Source organism: Salarias fasciatus, chromosome 23, assembly GCF_902148845.1.
Source record: "Salarias fasciatus chromosome 23, fSalaFa1.1, whole genome shotgun sequence".
Classification (NCBI taxonomy): Eukaryota; Metazoa; Chordata; class Actinopteri; order Blenniiformes; family Blenniidae; genus Salarias; species Salarias fasciatus.
Genome location: NC_043766.1, coordinates 15,266,841 through 15,288,116, shown reverse-complemented (window position 1 = coordinate 15,288,116; position 21,276 = coordinate 15,266,841). Strand labels below are relative to the sequence as shown.

The following is a 21,276-nucleotide window of genomic DNA, read 5'->3' as shown; positions in this document are numbered from 1 at the left end:
TGTTTTTTTTTTATTTTTCAATTTCAAAGTAAAAGCTGTTTTCTCTGCAACTGGGAGACTTGGGGAAGAAAGCGGCAACAAAAACACAGCTGTGATGGACATAATGATTGCGGTGCAGGATGCTTGTGTCTCCGGTCAGTGGCTTACTGCGATAATTCTCAGCCTGTGCTGCTTTCTACCGTCCTGTTTGCCCGCTGGACAAACTGTGGACTATTCCTCGGTTGAAAGTGTGGTGAGCAGACAAGGCGACACGGCTCTATTGAGGTAACACACACAGGCTAACACAACTTTCTCCTGCTCGCACTCCTTTCATCACCCAGAGTTCCCCTTAAGCTAAACACACACACCACACACACACACACACACACACACACACACACCACACACGCTCCTCCAACATGCTTCTAGAGATGCCCGTCAAGCAGCTTCGTGCACGGGGTTGTCATTCAGCGTTAAACACACAATGGGTCATTTTCCCTCCATCCCGTCCTTGTTTTCGCCTGCCGGAGGAGGAGGTGGAGGAGGAGGAGAAAGAGGAGGAGATGGAGGAGACGGCCAGTACAGCCACGGCTACGCAGGACGCTGCTCTTGCGACAAGTGCAGCTCGGTTGCTTTCTTCACAAAGTTTTCCAACATACTTCCCTCCCGACAGTGCACACCGCTTCACATGGCTGGAGTGTTGTTTTTGCAGGGGGGGGAGGGAGTGTATGATTGTTTTGTTACGGCGGCTCCATCTCCCGAGAGCCTGAGTTAGCGCGCCGCTGCGCGTCGCTTATGTAATTTGATTGCATTAATGTTCGGCAGATTCCCACCGTTTGAAACACTTTGAGAGAGCAGCCGAACACGCAGACCCGAGAAGCCTGGCGTGCTATTTTCAGAGGCTTTTTTTTTTTTTGCACAGTGTGATGTCGCAGCTTTAAAAGCAGGGATGAAGATCGGTACGTGTGGTCGCAGATGATCTGAATCAAGTCGCGATAATGACGCCTTCTCCCTCCATCGCTTGTCCCCCCTTCATATAGGCTCGGGTGGAAGCTGCAGGTTTACTTTCCTATTCAAACCCAGATTAGTTGCCCGTGGGTGCGGTTGCTATCATGTTAGTAAGAAGTTAATAAGTTACTAACATATTTATTCGATTGTGTAGTCAGAAGGACTGTGACACTAGTATGAAAAGTAGTCTGAAGTCCAATACTTTTCCCCCCAGGATCATTAAATCACAAACTTTAAGTTTCCTACCATAGTTTTGAATCTGACTGAAATTACAAATATCCTGTCAATATTTGTGTTTAGAGCAAAAAACAACTCAAAAGCAGAAACATTCAGAAATTTCAGAGGGCAGTGATAATATCTTGTTCTACCATTATCAAATATCCGCTTTGATGGCTCTGAGGAAAGGCTGAGTGGGGAGATCTGCCCCATTTCAATATGAATTCTGTGGATGTTGACTCTGAGAGATGCTGGCAGTGGACCTGAATACAGAGCAGCCAAATGTCTCTAAACTTCCACTTAACTTGGCTTTTCATACGCAATTGTTTAAAAAATATAAAAAGTGAATTTCTCATCTGGCATAAGGTGATTGCCAGATGACAGTCACGTTATGTGTAGGGTCAAGCTGTGCTGACAGTCATCACAGAACTACCTTGGCAACAACAAAGTCATATTCACTATTTTTATCATGCTCCCTCCATGCCCAAGGGCCACCCCTCCAAAGAGACTGTGTACCTCTGACTGTCTCCTCAGAGATTGTGTCTGATTCTCTCATATCAGTCTGGGTTGACAGTGATCAGTGGCAAAAGCTTTGCCTGAATCTTGATGGTTTGTTGGAGCAAAGAGCATCCCCATGCTATGAATCAGCTCAATAAACAAGTTAACTCCCACCACCTGAATAAGTCGTCATTTACCCTTTACAAGCAGGTCATAAATACCAGCTAGAAATCTCAAGAATAGCGAAAATATTTTCCTGATGCTTTCACTGCTGGGTTCTTCCAGTTAATTAATGGGTTATTCAGCTCTCAGTGTAACCACTCATTGTTTTTTTTTCTCCTCACTTGTGCTGAGAGTGTTATCACTTCTCTGTGTCTGCACCTGTTGACCTAATAGAGATACTACACTTATTTAAACTCTGGATAGCATCTCATTGTTAAACGCTGTCGTCATTAAAATGATTATAAAGACCCCCTCTGTCTTGTCACAGTAATTTTCCAAACTGCAAGGAGCCATGGCTCCGTAGATCTCTCCCTCTTTTTTTTCCATTGCTCATAAGCATCATACAGTAAGACATAAAGCATCTGTTTGAGGAAGTCACTGCTGGAACTAGGGTCTGTTTCTTGATTTTCTTCATTGTAAGGATTGGTCACTGGTAGAGGTGAACTTTGTTGTGCCCTAAAGCTGATTGCTGACTGAAAATGTGAGCGTTCTCAAATACTGTCAAACCCCGAAGCACGCAAATAGTCACTGCCTCTGGATTATAGAGTGGCTCCCAAGAGGTGCATCTGCTGTCATATGTTAATTTCCCCCCCACCTCCTCTATTCTTAGTGCTGCCTTTCTGCTGCCCTGATTCATGTTGGACAGTTGGGTCACATTAATAAAAATGATGCATTTAAGTTAGATATTATTCACCAACATTTCTTTTTGTAAATAGTGAGAATTTACGGGCATAGATTGTTAAAAAGCACAACATATACTTTTGTCTCCATCTTGTTACAGCTTTCTTGCCATTTGGATTTAGCTGAATAAACTTGTTTTTTTTTCTCAGGAAATGACTCATCTGGCTATGGATTTGAAGGGAACAGCTGAATGAAAAAAACAGTTCCCTGTGGTGTCAGGAAACACAGTATCAGTGGCAACCTCTTCCACATGGACGAACAGTTGTAATCAAGAGCAAAGAGCTAGTGTCTGTAAATGTTGTTCAGACAGACCGAACTCTAAAGAGCCGGCTGCTACAACAGAGTTAAAATGTGCGGTGGTGTTCTTTCACCAGTTCTTCTTTTCCTTTTTTTTCCTTCCTTTAGGCTTCTGCGTCTCATCCAATAATGTCAATATTTCAGTGATCAAATTATGTGGTGAAAAATAGATGGATGATATACTGATGTTGCTTTAAAAGCAAAATTTTACAATAGATAAAGAAATAAAGCAGACAGTAAAATAAATAGAAAGAAGACTATACATGGAATAAGACAGTTATCCCAGGTTATTTTTGTTATTTACTTTGACAGTTGGCCCTCAGACACAAAATAAGGCCTGCATCAGGGACCTGAGACTCTGTAATGGTGCAAAATTGACCTGTCAGTAGTTTGAAAGTCTGGTATTCGTATAAATCTAAAATCATTGCCTCATGTCAACAGACCAGATGATGAAAATTTCTCCTGGCTGTACGTGATTGTGCCGTAGCTTTGCTTTCTATCCCTGTTCGGGACAAAAACGACGCCATGCATCATCTCTTGAACTGTATCATTATTATGGCTCTGAAAGGTCCTGACATTTACTATAACCACTTGTGCCACATACAACATCTAGTTTAAATGGTGTGGTGTCCCTACGCCAGCAAAAGTGCTGGAAGTCGAAAATAAAGGTTTGAGATCTCAAACTGAAGAAGACACCATTCAGAGGAGGAGTTGCTGACTATGTCTATTACAATGGCAGTAGCCATGGCTGACAACCTCTGTTTCCACTTTGTGCATTTCAGCATTTTTCAAAATCAAGCAACAGGAAATGGTGCTAAAGAATATGAGCAGTTTTTCATTGTGGGAACGTAGCAAGAAGTGCATACTCTAAACACGCCAGTTAACTGCCAGATATCAGCACTTTCGCACATTCTTCTGGAGGAAAACCTGGTTTACCTCCATGAAACGTCTGGAGGCACACCTATGTCTGCCACTATTCATTAAACATCAGGATTCACTCGCCTGTTTGCAGCATCATATGTTTATTGCAATCCGTGTTGCTGTGAGCATAACGTCGATCAAGTCAATGAGCAGTCATTTAACCTCATTTTTGTCGCAACTATGAATTGCCCACTATTATTATTCAAGGCAGTGAACTTAAGGGAGGACCCCCACAGATTGAGCTGTACATAATACTATATACATATTACCGTGGGTGGTACTCACTTTGTCTTATGTCAAAAAGGAGGGGCATTCCTGACATTAGGTGTGATCTTCTGTAGCACATTGAAAGTGGATATATTTAAGTATTCATCAGATTTATTACTTTGGCATCCATTTGCAGCTGATGTGCTTTAGAGCTGGAAGCAAGCCGACAAGGTGACTTGCTTAAGCGGTTGCTTTTGATATCACCTGCCGCTTTTAAAGACCTCTAGTTAACCTCTCCCACAGTAACCACTTGAATCTAGAATCCTGTTATAACTTATGCATATTCTATTCTAGATGAAAATTTAGTGGGAAAGCTGACCGTGGCAATAAATACTGTGCAGTAGGAGTAATTTATTAGTGTCAAGCCTTGTTGCTATAAACAACCCACTGAAACCTAGTGATGAAGAACTGGTATCTGCATATTATCAGTTGTGTTTGATGAAAAATGCCAAAGCTTTTTTCAAACAGATAATTAAAAAAAAAAAAAGAATTCCAATCTTGTGTTGAATAGTATGAGAACTCACTCATTTCTGGCTTCTTTCATAACCCATACGAGGATGCTGCCAGAGCTTTTTCTGATTTATAACTTCACGCTGCAACTATGTAGTAGGGCTTACATGCATTAATAGGCTAAATTTTCACACCATGAACAGTTCCCAGATGGACTGCTTTTATGACTATCATTTGTTAGGCAACTCAATCTATTGTACTTTCTAAAAATTAAGTATTTCTATTTCTAATATATTTCAATTAGCACTAAAATGATTGAGTGCCCTGGTGAATTAAAGCCTAAATGGAAATGCTTTCTCAAAGTAAATCCTCGGAGAGAAATAGATGCTATGTTAGGTTTTACAGCATCTTTCTATTACTCTTATAATCGCTACAATTATAGGGGTAGGGAAAATGATTTGGGGTGGAAAAATGAGCTTTTACCCATTCGCAGCACTGAGCATCCACATAATTGCAATAATTCTACAGGAAAATCTCACCGGGGCATTTTTGTGTTGTGAGAAGGCTATAAGCCTCAAAATTAAACTTGACAGACAGAGAGTAGAAAGGCAATAACAGGTTATCTTTTGGGCAATTTTCAAGAGAAGTTACTTAAAACTGAATTTTTCACCACACATTGCTACTGTGTTGAGAAAGCTTTCTCTTTTTAATGTCGCTGACTGAAAGGTTGGCTTAATGAACACTTAGGAGGCATAAAAATCTGCACAGAGCTTGGATTTGTCCACTTGTTATGTGTAAGTGTGTAACATCAGTGTGAAGACTTCAAATCAAGTGTGGGGAGTTCTTAAAGACTGCTTAAGCAGATAGTCAAATTGAGCATTGATTTCCAGTACACTGTATTTGAAACAAATGCTGTGCCTGGGAATGTTTTAGTGGTATGTATGTTATGTTTTTGTGTAGTGGACTAAACTCCTCTTCCTAACAGCTACTCTAGGTTAAATTTTGTTTTTCACACAAGCTCTTTATTGAACATTGTACAGCCTATTTTGCTCTGAATCATGTGCCAACACTTTCAGTCTTTCATCACAGAAAGAAATGATTCCTCAGAGTCCCTTCAATTAAAATCCTTAATCAATCAGTTAGCTTCTCCTTGTGTTTCGGGATAATTAGTTGTGCTACTCTGACAACATTGCATAATCTCATCTGTGGCTCCTCATTTAAGCTGTGTACCACCAACTCTTGGTATGCCTCTCATTTAGTGGCTTGTAAACAAAAGTCGCTGGCATTAAGGATTCCCAGGAATCGTACTGGAAATAGTATTGGAAAAAAGTTCCCAGTCCCTTGGATGGTCCATTTTTTTTGGAAATTCAAATGAATGTTTTGTTCAGTTAGCCAACATTGGTTTTGGGCCAATTTTTGTTGTTAATTTAAATTGTGTGAATTTATTTCTCCCTCCTTCAGAAGAAATCACCATGATAAGTAATTGACCTGTGAAGCGCAACTCAATGCATGCATCAGCCAACAGAAACAGACAGAGTTGAGTCAGTTTATGCACATTATGTTATCTCCCCCGTGTGTTCATTTGCAGGCTGTGAATGGAGGTGTCCTTCATCTGACGCCATCAAGCTCTCTTTCAAATAGTGTCAGACAGCTGTTCAACCTATCGCTGCAGCTTATTGCTTAGAGAAGATCTCAAGGTGATTTATTTTGATAACTGGAGAAAAGAATCTGTAGACCAGCATTTGTCAGTCCAGGAGTACCACTTCCCTGCATATTTTAGATGTCACTCTGCTCCAGCACACCTGATTGAAATGAAGAGGTTATTATCAGGCTTTAGCAGAGTTTGATGACAAGGCATTCATTCAACAAGATGTGTTCGAAGAGCGAAATATGAAAAATGTGGGGCAGTGGTGCTCCAGACACATGACTGAAAGACACATCTATAGTCTGCCTGTGGGTAGCAGTGATGCAGCATATTTGGACTCACCTTGGTCAACCACTGGTATGCCAGCAGATACGCTTGCAAAAATGTTTGGGCCAGAAAGGAAGTTGAACACCTTCCCATTTGTTGTGGTACAATTTGTTGGCTGTGCTGGGCATGGCAAATGTGAACTTTTAATAAGCCTTTTTAAAGTAAAATTGCATTCCATGAAAATGCATGCAGCCGTTCATAAAATTCAGCTGTGCTGAGCCCGAAAGCCTTGACACAATGGGGGCATGACAAGTATGTGACACAAAAACACTGACAGCAATGATAAATTGTGTCAAATGCTGGCCTTAAACCTTTTGAGGTACTCTGATTTCCCTGGTAACAAAAATTGTTTCATTTACTTGTTATAATCATGGCTTTGTCCTCTTCGCTTACGAAGCCAAGCCAAGGTGACTTCAGAAAGTAGAAGATATTTTACCTTTAAAACGGCATATGTTGTACCAATCCTAGAGTGTCCTGTATGCACACATATTTTAGGTCATCTATGGGACATTTTGAGACACTTCTAAGATGTTACCACATCTCAATAGGCAGACACAAATGATGGTCAGGTCTATCACTGTTCTAGTTTATCTTCTGTTTTGCATGGTGTTTGGTTCATGTGATTATTCAATTTGTTGAAACAAAAAAACAAAAACACAAAAGCAATCAAAACATGGTTATGGTTTTTTTTTAAGCTATATCACATTCATTGTGTGAAGCATGCAAAAAGAAATAAAAAAAAAAAATCAAATGTACAGTCTGATGTGATCTAGAACAAACGCTTTGCCTTTACAAAGACAAATATAATCAGTCGACCTGGCACCGTCATCGATATATTGATTACTATTTATATGGTAGGTTACTGTGGTATTGAACCAAACTATCATATGATCGCGGATTCTTATATTTTGGGTACCAAATCAACATATTTTAAGCCTTGTTGGCTCAATGTAAATTTGTATTGTTGTATTGGATCACATTGTTTTGTATTTTACAGTGGCTCCTAAGATAGTTTGTATATACTAAGGTTATCTATTTCTGATATCTTAAAACCTTTTCATAAAACTGAAACAGAAGTGCCACGGTTGGAGATTTTGTCTGTGGATATTGTGGTTGCTGACATTACCTTGATTATAATATGTGTGAGCAAGGGTTTAGACATGTGGGACTACATGTAAACATTAGTTTAATCCCACGGGAACCAGAAGTGTTTGCACATCTGCACTTTCGCAGTGTCTTCGGTGAATTAAAACCGACCCGAGAGATTTCATGTATTACAAAGGGTATTTTCTTTGTAGTTTAATAAAACTCATTATAGTTTTGTATCTTGGGGTGCATTCGCATGGGATAAACAAACTCTGTATTTTGCTCAAATTTACTGACATTACAGCCCAGATATGATGTGTGCATGTTGCAATGTCCACTGCTATTACGTCCAAGCAATGCTGCTTCGCGCAGAAAAAAGTAGACAAGAAGAGACAATAATTGATCAAATTATTAAATTAGATATTATTATGAGTGTCTCATTATGCACAAAAACCTTTTGGTAAAGTTTACAGAAGGCACGTGGTTCCAGTTACAATGATCAGCTTTAAAGGTGCTGTAGGCAGGATTCGGCATCTCCGCCTTCTTGCTTAGGGTTACCTAAGCAAGATGGCGATTTGACCCATCTAAGATGGCGATTTGAAACTCAGCACAGCCAATCCTGTCCTGTTTTCTCTGACATCACGCCCTTACGCAAGTTAAGCCCCTCTCACAAGACCGTGCGATGAACGCCCCTCGACCAATCACGGTCAGAGCCTCAGGGGCACTCTGATTGGTCAAAGATACCTGGAGCTGTCGAAATTCCTTTTCAGCTCAGAACAGAGACAGATGGAAACGCTGCGCCCTCGCGGTAGTGCAATTATGCTACACTCCTGAAGGATTATCAATGGATACTCTAACATTTAATCCAAAGAAAACATAGAAAAATTAGCATTGACTAGCAAAATCCTGCCTACAGCACCTTTAATATGGTGTGTAGTCATAGCAACAGTAAATATGTCAAAGCAACACTGTGACTTGAGCAGCGTTTTCGGGGTAATGGGCCGTCAGGGCGTTTGTATTAAACCTATTCAAAATGTTTCTTATCGCATGCTGCTACACATGCCATCCATCTCCATATCCTTCTTGCTGTCATTTTCTCGTTTCTGCGAATGATCTATACACCTGTTGTGTATGAGCCTAGTCCTGCATTTGCACATGAAATGCTGTCAATAATTTCCTCCGCAGCCTCCATTATTCAACCAGGAAAAAGGGAGAAAAGACGCTCAATTAAAAAAACAAACGAACAAACAAAAAAAAACAAACAAGCTAAAGTACCCTGCAATCACTGAGGTGCAGATTCGCACGCTACTAATATCACAGGACGTCTGCGTTTGGTGAAATATGGTAGGTAATTTGCGGTGGAATTTTTAGTTTACAAATTACAGACATGGCACATTTGCACGGAAACCACAGACATCCTCCATAACTATTACAAAACACCACTGGTCTCAAAGTAATACCAATCCCATGCAAATACATCTTTAGATTTATACTAGTAAACCTGCCTATTTGTTGAATTGAGAATTTAGGACAATAATAATTTTATATTACATGTCTGACCTCACATTACTGTCAAACCAATGCTTGTGTACTCTAGCATGACCATGAGCTCAATGCTTCGAATTATTTCTGTGTTGGACCACAGAAGCCTTTTCTAATCTCTGATTTGCAAAACTTTAAAGTTTTGCTAAAGACCCATTCTATCTTAATTTGGCTAAACTTAACTCAGACGGACCTGGAACTCAAGTTGGCAACTAATGCTCTAATACATATTTGCAGGAGTCTTTCTAATGTTCTTATATGTCTGTCAAGAAAACCATTCACAATGTAATAAAAAATATAGATATATCCAGTATAATCTCTATTTTAGCACCACAGATATGCACATGGCAAGTGTTCTCTCAGAATTGATTTAATCCCCAGCAGTTAAAGGAGCAGCATATTGTCATAACACGTTTGATTCCATGTTGGCATGGCTAAAGAATTTTAATTGGAGTCACTCTGAGCAGGTTATCGCTTTTGTTTTTTGTACCTTCTCTTTCTCTCTCTTTGTCTGTCATTTGCATAATGAGCGTGTGCATTTTAGACTCCTCTAAATGTTTGTCGGAGCCGAGTAATTTCAGAGTCTGCATTGGTAATTATTAGTAAATGGAGAAAGAAGCAGTGGAGCAAATCAATATCATGAGAAATAAGCCTCTACCTTTTGTTTTCAGACAGTCAGGAGTTAGGATAAAAGAAATGATTGATTCAGTGATATTGCCTGAATTTTATCCATAGTGAATGCTGCTTCAGTGTGCCATACTGTTGAGCTCTACTGATGATATAGTTGAGGATTCTGTACTGCAAAACTTTAATTTTGTGGTTGATGAAAGCCAACCTTGACAAAATCTGCTTTTGAATACTTACTGCCTAATTGTAGATTCATGACAGTATATTCACTCTTTGCTATTTTACACAGATGGCATAAATGGTTCGTTACTGTGGAGCAATCCAATTAAAAAGAACAAAGTCCGGTGTTGTCAAGTGAAATATTAAATAGTCCCACTAACACTAAAATTAACACTTAGCTTAATATTAGGGGGGCATGGAGTACTCTTATGACTCAAACAGTGATTAGATATTGTAAATGCACAAGATTATACATCCTTGAAAAGGGGCTTATTATTTTTTTATTAGTTTTTCAATACATAAATAGTCTTACAGCATTAGGTTCATGTAGTAGGATTTAAAATCATAAAGTTCACAACATACTTCTTCAAATTTCTAAAGAAGAAAGCGTCAGACTCTACCTTTGAACCAGGTTTGCACGGTGTGGCGTCAGCTTGTCACAGATTTCCTGATATCTGCTCAGGCCACAGCTCACTGTAGACACAGAAGCAGTCACCCAGGGAATGAAGCTTGTGTCAAATTACAGGGAATCACTGCTTCCTGTGAGCAGTTTCAGCACTGTTGAAAGCATAGCAATTAGAATAACATTGGTTTTCAGGGATGGCAGATTTTAAAGAGAAAAGCCACAATGGTTGCCTTGAAAATGTTATGTAACGTGAAATAAATGGTAACTGAAGATTTGAAGACAATTTTTTTTTTTTTTTTTTTTTGCTTAGATTCCCTGAAAATTAGTTGCCATTAGGAATTGAACATATAAGCTTTGTGTTAATAATAGTTTCATCAGAAATCAGACTCCATTGCAAAGGGACATATTGATTATTTAAAAGGAATTAAGTGATTTCTTTTAAACCACAGCATAACTAATCTCTTAAAAGACAAATACCTCGTTCAGTTAGACTCACAGCAGATAAAATTTGACATTAAATGGTCGTCATTGCTTTGTCCCAGTCACACTATGGCAGGGAGCGCGACTCAGTCCATGCTGATGTTAAATAGTGGATTCATCAACTGATCTGTACGACTTGTTTCTCATTAGCATTTTAATTTTAGACACTTGAGAGTTTTTCATTATTCTTTGGGGGAAGCTGATTTCTTCACAGTCTTTGTGTGACTGTATATTTGGTCACCTTTTCTCTACTTATCTCTCTCTTTGTCTCTGCAGGTCTTATGTTTTTAATTACATACAAATAGAAATATAATGGCAATCAGTTCCTTGCTTCTAATGTAGAACTGTGTTCTCAGTAGTCATTTCAGACTTTGCTTTTGTTAGTGGTGTTCCTATATTTTCATTTCTGTGATATCCAAAACTCCTTGCACCCGATAATTTAGTTGTCATAACATGATTATTTAGCTCATTTAAGGCATAACTGGAAGACTTTAGATGATCTCAAGATCTCATTGTACTGTATCATTGTTGAGGAAATGAACAGATACACTCTTCATTCATGACAACTCATGAATGTATCATTTATTATATTTGTCACAGAATTAAAAAAAAAAATAGTATCTGATTTTTTTTTTTAATTTAACACAATTTATTTCCCATCAAACAGAGACACCAACATAAATGTTATTGTTCTTTCAAAAGCGATTCGATTCACCCTTTATATATATTTTGAGCAGGTTTTTTTTTTTTTTTTTTTTTTTTTTTTTAATTCAGTCCAGATGCACTTTCTGGTATAGCGCCCTCACCAATGGTTAGCTGGGATTGGCTCGAGCGCCTAACTGCCATTAATAAGATGAAAACAGCATAACAGATCAATGGGTAGAAAATAATTATGATACAATGCCAACATTATTAAGCCACAGTCTTCAGCCAACAAAGTACTTTTATCATAAAGAAACTTGTCTGTTCAGCTGCAGAGTCAGAGAGGTCAGCTATAATAAACTAAATTTTGGCACTTTAGTTCCAGTTTTATATAAATCACAATCTTTTATTTCTAACATTGATGTGAATCAATGTGGTTGTCTCACACACACACACACACACACACACACACACACACACACACACGGCTTGCATGTAGTTGTGAAATCACCAGCTGTGTTGCTCATCCGCTGGTATTTCAGACCCTCAGAGTAAGGGTTTGGCTCAGCTAAAAGCTCATTCAACAGCTTTTGAATGAAAAACAGCGAGTCTTCCTCTTTGGGCACAATGTTAATATCCTCTTTAACTCGATCAAACTTACTCGAGAGCTTCATAGAACATCATGGAATTAACCTGGTAAATGTTGTCTGTGGTGAAGTCAAGCTGTGCTTCCTGTTTCTTCTCATGTGCTATACACAGTGGTAAGAAAAAGGGGATTACAGCTCCAAGCTAATTAGCATTCAGCCCTAATGAAATGCGTTTGCAGATAATACTGTGTATATAGCTGTCCTACCTCTGCCGTGTTAAGATGTGCATGCCAGTAGTTGGATTTACCATGGACACTGTTTCATCCTACTGTATTCTGTGAGCCACAGTCATGTACTACAATAGAAGTTCCCTGAGGCATGCAATCAGTTTCCAGCTTCTCCAATTCATTCTGCAATCTCAAAAACAGCCAGTTGTCTTCCCTGGAAGTGTGTGGGCCATGTCTTTCTGCCGCAAACCTCAATCCAGGCAGTGTCTTTGATTCCAATACAATGCCCCTGCTGTGCTCCTCTCTGCACTCCGCGATGTCACTTTCATTTCTGAATATTCACCCTCGCTTTTGCCGGTGCAATTGCTAATGGGTAGTCTTTTCATAGCCTGGAGAAAATGATCCTGTCATCTTTGTTTTCATGGCCACCTCAGGGCCGTTCAACAAGTTCAAAAGAAAAAAAAAAAAAACTGCACTGCAGTCAGTGTGTTTGAGGTTTGCTCTTGTTGTAGTGCTGCTGTAGTCAATAACTTTAGTGGCGTACCAATTTCCTTAAGGGAATGTCAGTGCCAGATGTTGTAATATGTTGCATTAATGCTGATATCACTACACAATAATGACAAAGTACCGTGGCTGGAGGTAGTTCTTGCTCCTGGAATGAACTGCCTTCACATATATTGTCAGTTTGTTTTTTTTTTATTTCTGTCTTTGAATGAAAATCTTTCACTGTGAGGGAGTGGTAGAGCTTAATTTCATTGGTATGGTATGTCATGGGAGAGCAGCGTATGTATTTCTTAAACTGGGAAGTTTTATAAGACATTCTACACCACATTGTAGGATAGACACTCTATAAGCACATGTTTATGGCAAATCGTAACCAACACAGTTTCTCTCTGTCAAAGGCAACAAAGCCATGATTGAGTGGATTAAAAAAGTAAATTTGAAAATCCAGGACAGTCAGTGTTATGATCCTTTTGCAAAAAATGTGCAGTTTTTATGGAAGTAAGGTGTAAGTTAAATAAGTCATTTTTTACACACACTAAATAAATGGCAATGAGTAACAGAATTAGTAATCAGGATTTGAAGGACATGGATTAGCATTACTTCAATGATCCACAGAAACACTTGGCGTAATGGAAGTTGTATTTTTGAGAAATAATTAATCCTAATATCTGTCACAATGCAAAAAAAAATAAAAACAAACTATATAGAGGACGAGCACTGTCCAGTCAGTTGAAGGACCAAATGAATGATGGTGCTCTTACATAATGCTTTTACACACAGAAGCTCAGCTATCCTAATGACATAATAACCTTCTGGCACGAATTCAAGCCTGTGGCACATATTGATTTTTGCTGTCTTACTTCATCTTCAGGATGCCACTAACATCACTGTGCGAGAAAGATGTAGAGCTCAGTGATTATTCAACCCTCAGTGTTTATGTTTTTGTGGTTTGGACAGTCTTTTGCTACAGTAGTAGTTACAATTTTGAAAGGCTGAAGAATAGAGGAGCTTTGTTTTCTAAAGGAAAATATAACTTATTTGCTATATTTTTAAGGAAAAATAACACTATTCTTTTAAAATAATTATTAACTTGTAAATAATAAAAGGGTTGAAAAGAAAAGATCAGCAAAGAAAAAAGATATAGTTTTATCCTGTGAACAAGGCTATCTCAAGTGAGGGTATTGTGTCGCCATATGCATCGAAGGTGCACTTACATTGTCCAAAATTAGTACTGTGGAGAGGGGACGTGTTGGTGCTACACAGCAGATAGATGAACACGCCGTTACTCCCATCTGCAAGCAAGTCACTTGCCTTGTTCATGGAAAGGAGACAAATGGCGGCCAACTAATTTGTAGGTTGAAACAAGCTTGTTTTGTAAAGGAGTCTATTACGTTCCCATTTAGAAGTCGTTAAAAGAGAGGAGCTCATTGTGTGACTTGAAATTCAGACATTTGGAAAATGAGAATATATTTTTTTAAATTGAAAAATTGGATGTTTTGGCACAATTAAGTAACATTCATGTCTTTTTCAGTATGTATTTTTCCCAGAACTCTGACATTTGACTCAAAATTTGACAGGAAATGTCTATTGGATGGTTGGGGAACTGTGTAGTGCTGTGTATGTGTGTGTGTGTGTGTGTGTGTGTGTGTGTGTGTGTGTGTGTGTGTGTGTGTGTGTGTGTGTGTGTGTGTGTGTGTGTGTGTGCGCGCGCGCGTGTGTGTGTTTTAAAAATCAATGTCTATAGCTGCTTTATTTATGCAGAGACTGTGGACATATCTCTCCTAACATTAGGTAAAAAGGCAAGAAGACAACAGAAATGCTGTCAACAATGGATGAAAAGTAATGTGTGACATCCCTGAATGACAGAAAAATACTCTGTTGGAGCATATAGCTGTGCGTTAGTAGAAAATGAACACAGCATACTGAGTCTGACAGACTCATATGCCACTGCATGCACCTTTCTTTTACAAAATGGATGAATTTTTCTTAGTCAGAGCAGAACTAGAATAGATGTTTCACTGTAATACATCTGATGACAAGGAAACCTCTGGCAGGCAGAGAATATGTGGAGTACTTTATATATTTATTTATTTATTTACTTCATATACATATATATATACACATATATATACACACACACACACACACACACACACACACACACTATATATATATATATATATATATATATATATATATATATATATATATATATATATATATATATATATATGGAATAATTTAGTTGGCAAAATATTTTATCTCACAGTTAATAATAGGAGAGATACTGTATACAGCAGCATGAATAATTCATGGCGCTATTCCTCTGTAGAGATTAAAAACAGAATAAGAATAATTCACACTGTAAGCTTACATAAATGGCTTTAGAAACAGCTAATCAACTGCGGAGCGTTTCTGCGTTGAGGCAGCTACCTAAAGTTCTGAGTTCGTCCTCAGAAGTGGCTTCTTAAGCCCCAATGAGAGTCAGCCAGAGAGGAAATTCAAAGGCTTCTGTACATATTATTGTCACCGCTTTTCCGATACAAAGTCTTCCGATTTTCTTTTGGTCCTGACACGCAGAAGCGTCTTTTGGTTTACTTCGCCACTGAGGAAGTGACAGGTCCTAATTATACAGTCTGGAGTCCCAGCATCACTTAAACATTAACAATTACGTAGGGATAAAAGCAGAACATAAAAGGAGGAGAATAACGAGAGGGATAAAGGGCAAAGGAGAAAATGAACCAGAAAAGGGATTTAAAATCAAAAAGAAACATCTGTGGTTTGGTGATGAAGGGGGCAAGCTTTTGTAGAGCAAAATGACAGTGATGATTCTTTTTACTGGTTTTGATACTATAATCAGATTTAGAGATGCATCCTGTATATTCATTCAGGAATGTTTTTTTCTTTTTCTTCTTCAACGTAATACTGTTTGAGCACATCAGTTGCGTGGATCAGTCATGCATCGGTGCACAGCAACAATTTTTCTGCCCATAAGCTGAACTTTTGTCCTTCATTGAAAACCAGAGAACATGCAGCAGCCTGTTATTACATGTCTTCCCAACCATATGGTTTGCAAGTAATTGCCTGGGCTGGCATTAGCGAGCGCTATGGGTGAATTCATGATTTGAACACGCAAGTTGTTTAGCAAACAGCGCTAAAGGACACTGGCCTTCTGTTTACTCTGCTGTAGCCCTCGGAGCCCTAAATGGATTAATGATCCCGAGGTTGTCAGTTCAAATGCAGGAGCAGAGGATACTGCTGATGTGTCCTTGAGTGAAGCTCTTAATCTAAATTGTGTCAGTTAATATCCATCCTCATAAAGGCTTTATACACATATCATAGGTTATGTAAGTCACCCTTGATGGGGTAAGGGGAAACAAATGATGCACGCCCTGGATAGCACCTCACCTCACAAAGTCCTGAGGAATGTAAAGTAGCTTTTGTCTGGCTTGTATTGCTTTGTCATTGTTTTGCGTCTTGCCCATAAAGCCTAAGTGCACCAAGGCTATTTTTTGACCATCAGTATACTGTTCCAAAGGGAAAACTCAAAGGCACTCATCCCTTGTTAATATTACAGCTTGTGGTACCCACCTCACTGTCTAGTAAATGTGCATAACACAGTAAACAGGACCACAGTGAGTTGCTGACATGCTAGTGTGGGCTTGTGTGCAGTGCTTAATCAGAGCAATATAGCTCCCACACTTCTGTGAGTGGGTGGTTGGCTTAGACCCGGACCCCACATACACAGGGAGTGGAGTTTGCAGGGTTGCCCAATTAGTGCTGAAAAGTGTAGCAGAGTGAGAGTGCGTCAGCAGGGAAGTGTGCACCAGAGGAGGCGTGTCATCAATCATCACTCCAGCTCCAGGCTCATTCCAACCCTTTTCCCTATCTGGCAGAAGGAGAAAGAAAGGGTGGAGAGAATGACAGTGGCGAGCCAGTTCTTGGAATGACAACAGACTGCACTAGAACTAAATGCATGAAAGCTTAACCGGCACATCAAAACAGGACAATTTCTTTAAAAAAGAAAATCCTTTTTTCCATAGTTTTGTTTACTCAAAGTAGACTTGTCACAATTATTGCATAACAAGCTCATCGTGATTATTACACTGGACACAATATTTAGCATAATTGTGACAATTATTAGCATAAAAATCAAGTTAATTTTTAGTTTCTTTATTTTTTCCCCACAGAACCTTCACATCGTTGTTGCATTTTCTTCTTTTGTCATACCAACGGTTCACAGCGCACACTCACAAGGGAAGCGTTGCACCGGCGCTGCATTGTACGCGGCTGCCGGCGCATGCTTGCTTTTCAAACGTAAAATACGCAATGCTGAGCTGCTTGTCTGGCAACCCAGGGAACTCACATGTGATTGGCTCTGGAACCCGGAAGTGTTGATGGTTTCTTCAATAATAAGTGAGAAATGGGAGTGATTTTAATTATTTTTGCGTATAGTAAATTTCTTAGTTATTGCATTGGTAAAGTACTATACCTGCATTCAATATTCAACAATGGCATTTATTATTATTTATTGACATTACTATTGTCAATGTAGCTGCATAGGCTAAGAAAGTAACACAGATCAGAGAACTTAGGATTTGTTTGTTTTGTGACTTTTTGCACTTATGTCAGTGGTAACGAATGAGCAGATTTGATCAATTTCATTAACTGCAGATCACAATTATTTGGATCATCAATTACAATTTCACGACCAGTCGAAACTGTTTTATGGCTTTATAATGCTGATAAAAATTGACAGCAAATCTTCTGCAGTTTATTTCATATTATACAAGGTATAAGAAAATGTAGAATGTTTTAAATTAGCTTGAAAAATAATTTTTCAAATCATCTATCGCCTTAATGTGGACAATTCTGAAGAGGTTTGTGTTGAATGGATAATTAAAACATGCTGATATCTAAAATTTGGCAGAAATGGTTTAAAATGGATAGATAAGGAAAGTGGTACCACTTGTTGACAACTGTTGTACTGGTTTTTTTAGGCAGTCAATCAGCGAAGAAAGCTTTGTGGTGAGAGAACAGGCCATTTTTTTCTTGACCTGTTCCTTTTTTTAATTTGCCATGAATTTTCGGGCTTTCAGAAGAGGTAACCTCTTGCAATGGGGTCAGTAAGGGCAACAGTCTTGCAAATGCCACGATGGGTGAAGTCCGATATGTACACTGACAGTAAAGACAAGCAGGCTAACAAATGGTGGACATAACTGATGAGCCGCCAAGGGTTAGTGCTCTCCTAGATAGTGTGAACGCTTCTCTGTGTGTGTGTGCGTGATGTGCTTGTGTGTGTGAAGACAGAGATGTAAGGAGGTACACCGTATATTTTTTTGTTTGCCAGTTATGCAACTAATGTGGATTTTTGCAGAATATCAGGATAGGATGAACTGTGGATCATTGAAATATACTAAATATTAGGGCTGGCAATTTGGGAGAAATGCCTGTGATTTTTTTTGACAGGCACTGTGATTATGGCTCGATTACTCTTTTTTTAATGTTCTTTGTTTATCTGTAAATCTAAAAATATGTACCGTATATGTAAAATTATGCTTCTTTCTCATTTGATCCCAAAAACGAGACCTGCAAAGTATTTATTAAGTATTTACTCAGCACTGCAAATGATTGATTGATTGATTGATTGATTGATTGATGATTGATTGATTTGATTGATTTGAAGAAAGCTTTAAAAAATAAACAATTGCACTCGTTTTTGTATGATTATTATTCTTAATGTATCATAATGCACGTGATGTTGCATTTTTGCTCTAAGTAACTCTCATATATACTGCCGTTACTGAGTTGTTAATGTTCAAAAGACCAACTCCACGGCTGAATATCACCCTCAAGAAAAGAAGCATTTTATTTTGGATTAGCAGTCGCTAGGAGCCTGATTCCCAGCTGTTTTGTAGCTATTAGTTTAGGTATTTACTTTGAAAAAGTAAGTTTTATTTTCATGACCCATTTTTGGAAAATGAATGGAAACAAAAGGGTTTGGGGGTGGGATCTATCCAAAGCCTCGGGATGCTGGAAATTATTGAGACATGGACCAAAGAAGTGTTCATTTTGATCTTCTCTTCAAAATAAACACTGGTAGCTATATCCTTTTAGTTCTACTCAAGTGCACACACACAAAAAATAAATACAAAAATGTATTCAACTAAAGAAAAAGTAGCTAATCAACACGGTAAGTTTTCTTCCATTCGAAGAGGATTTCAGTGTGATGGATCATGAAATTGATTGTGCTTTGTGTATGTGGTCAGCAGTTGCCTTCACAAGACAATGCCAGTTTGCTACATTTACCAGCGTGTCTGACAAATATTGTTTATCTAACCTGTCAGATGTTTACTCCACCTCCTTCCCTTCTTGTTTCAACTCGCTAGAACCTACTGCTCCTTCTTGGCTTTAACACTGACACACTGTGTGACTCTATCTCAGTGATTTGTAACGTTTCCAAAAATAGAAGCTTGGCTCTGTATGGTGGGTGTAGTGATAATGACAGTTCATCATCATATGAAATGCCTCTCATTTAGGAGTCTTCTCCCTGCTTTGTCACAATGTCAACACTGTCAGTACTTGCTAATTAAATCTTAAAAAATCACCTCAGCATATTGTTTTTGAGGTATTTTATCATGTATATAAATCCCACACTTTTGAATTAAAATTTAAATATTTTCTGGTACCATTAGTTTTGTTTATTTTGTGCCCTTCACACTATAGTAGAAAATGTCCCCATGGAAAATGCTTTGAGATAATCTTTCCTAAGGGAGGCACACAAGAATGTAATTTAGAAGCAGCCTCCACATGGAGGACTATGATAGAGCTGATTGAGCAAATCACAGTGCATTTGCAATGTTGGCCTAATTCAACCTTTTAAGATTTTTGGACCGTTTAATCAGGCCCAGGTTTGTAAAGATAGTATGGCCAGTGGCTCAGTGTCCAACTGTTTGACATTGACCTCTCATAAAACTGTCGTCACCATCAGCACAGTTTTATGTAATTAAGTTTTTGTCCCCCGATTAAAGCAATATTTCATCACTCTCAATTTGTCCTCCGCAGCATTATCTTGATGTTAATGTCCATATGGCTTGGTGATGACTGTACCACTTTCTCTGGCAGAGCAATAAAATGTTATTGTACCAGTGGAGATTTCCCTTAATTAGAAAAAAAGCAAATGATATCACACGTTGATCTCGCTGAGGCTAACCAGGCTTTTTATGTTTTTAAGGCCAGAGTTAATCACTGTCAGCTGTGTTCAGGAATCAAAACTTCATAGCAACATCTGCTGCTCCTAAACTATCACACTCAGGTGGGATAGGTCTGCTGTTACAGACTAAAAGCATCTGCGGGAGACTATGGCTGGAATCTATCGATAATAACCGCTTCTTTTAACCAGCAGTCATGAACGTCAGGGCTGAACTACATGCTGCAAGGTGGATGCTTGCTCACTTGTTAGCGTATACTAGTGGAGAATCGAGGTCTTTTCCGTCAGGAGGTGATGTGTTGAACCTGCAGACTATTTCAAGCAAAGCCCAAGGAAAAAAAAAAGTAAGAAAGGACAGGAAAAGGCCAAACACTTTGTTCAGCTCGTGTGTGTTCCAAGTATGATTGTGCCTTGTTTCCATTGTGATTGTATGTGTGTGAGAAAAACAGTAGAGGGCTTGACTGACGGCCCGATCTCCCACAACACTGTGGAGCTCCATACATCATTAATCGCTGAAAATAATGAACGTTCTGCTGTATCCTTTAAGGGATTAAAGACCATGCTGTTGGCTCTTTCTTATTGCAAACCTATGTGTGTTTCTATGTGTGCGTGCACGTGCACACGTATACATCCTCTGTGTAGGTGAAGATTTACCACCAACTTCAGGTTTCTGACCTGTGTCTTGTTTGGTTCATTGCTCGTATGATGGATGACATGGTTATCAGAATCTCGCCTTTAGGATGGGGGCTGTCCTATCGCGCTGTCAAGGTCAGTGGTTACTAGGCTTCTATCAGAGTGGCAACCTAGTGAGCTCACTGAAACACACCCTGTGTTCCATCAAACATCATATTAAATGTCAAGGCTCGAGTAGACTGTAACACTCAACACAAACAAGCCTCCAGTCCCAAAATCTGACCCTATCAGGCAAAAATGATGTTGACATAAAGCCACATAGAATCAGAAGTGCAGCTTTATTTACTGAGCTAGTGTAAGCACAAAGTTATAATTATCGATAGATTTATTGAAAACAATGCAGTCCAAAAGACCGGCGCATGCGCATTCCAGTCAAACGGCAGCTTGGTAATGGCTTGTTTGGGACTAATGCTGAGCTTGGGAATTAGTCTAACTCATTATTCCAAAGGGAGTTGATAACAGATTGGAAGCTTGAATACTAAAATAGCCAAACCAGAAATGAGCAAATACTGTAGCCTAGGCAGCCAATTTTACTGCTTATT

At 38.9% G+C, this 21,276-nt stretch overlaps 1 protein-coding gene across 2 annotated transcripts in view; it reads left to right on the top strand.

The window, feature by feature from the left end:
* Positions 1 to 55: 55 nt before the first annotated feature.
* Positions 56 to 21,276, top strand: part of LOC115381193 (neuronal growth regulator 1-like) — a 144,460-nt gene continuing 123,239 nt past the window's right edge. For both annotated transcript variants that reach the window (XM_030082459.1, XM_030082458.1), the window contains exon 1: positions 56 to 264. In XM_030082459.1, the coding sequence (XP_029938319.1) occupies positions 95 to 264 (170 nt within the window). In that variant the 5' untranslated portion in view covers positions 56 to 94. The remainder of the gene's footprint in view (positions 265 to 21,276) is intronic.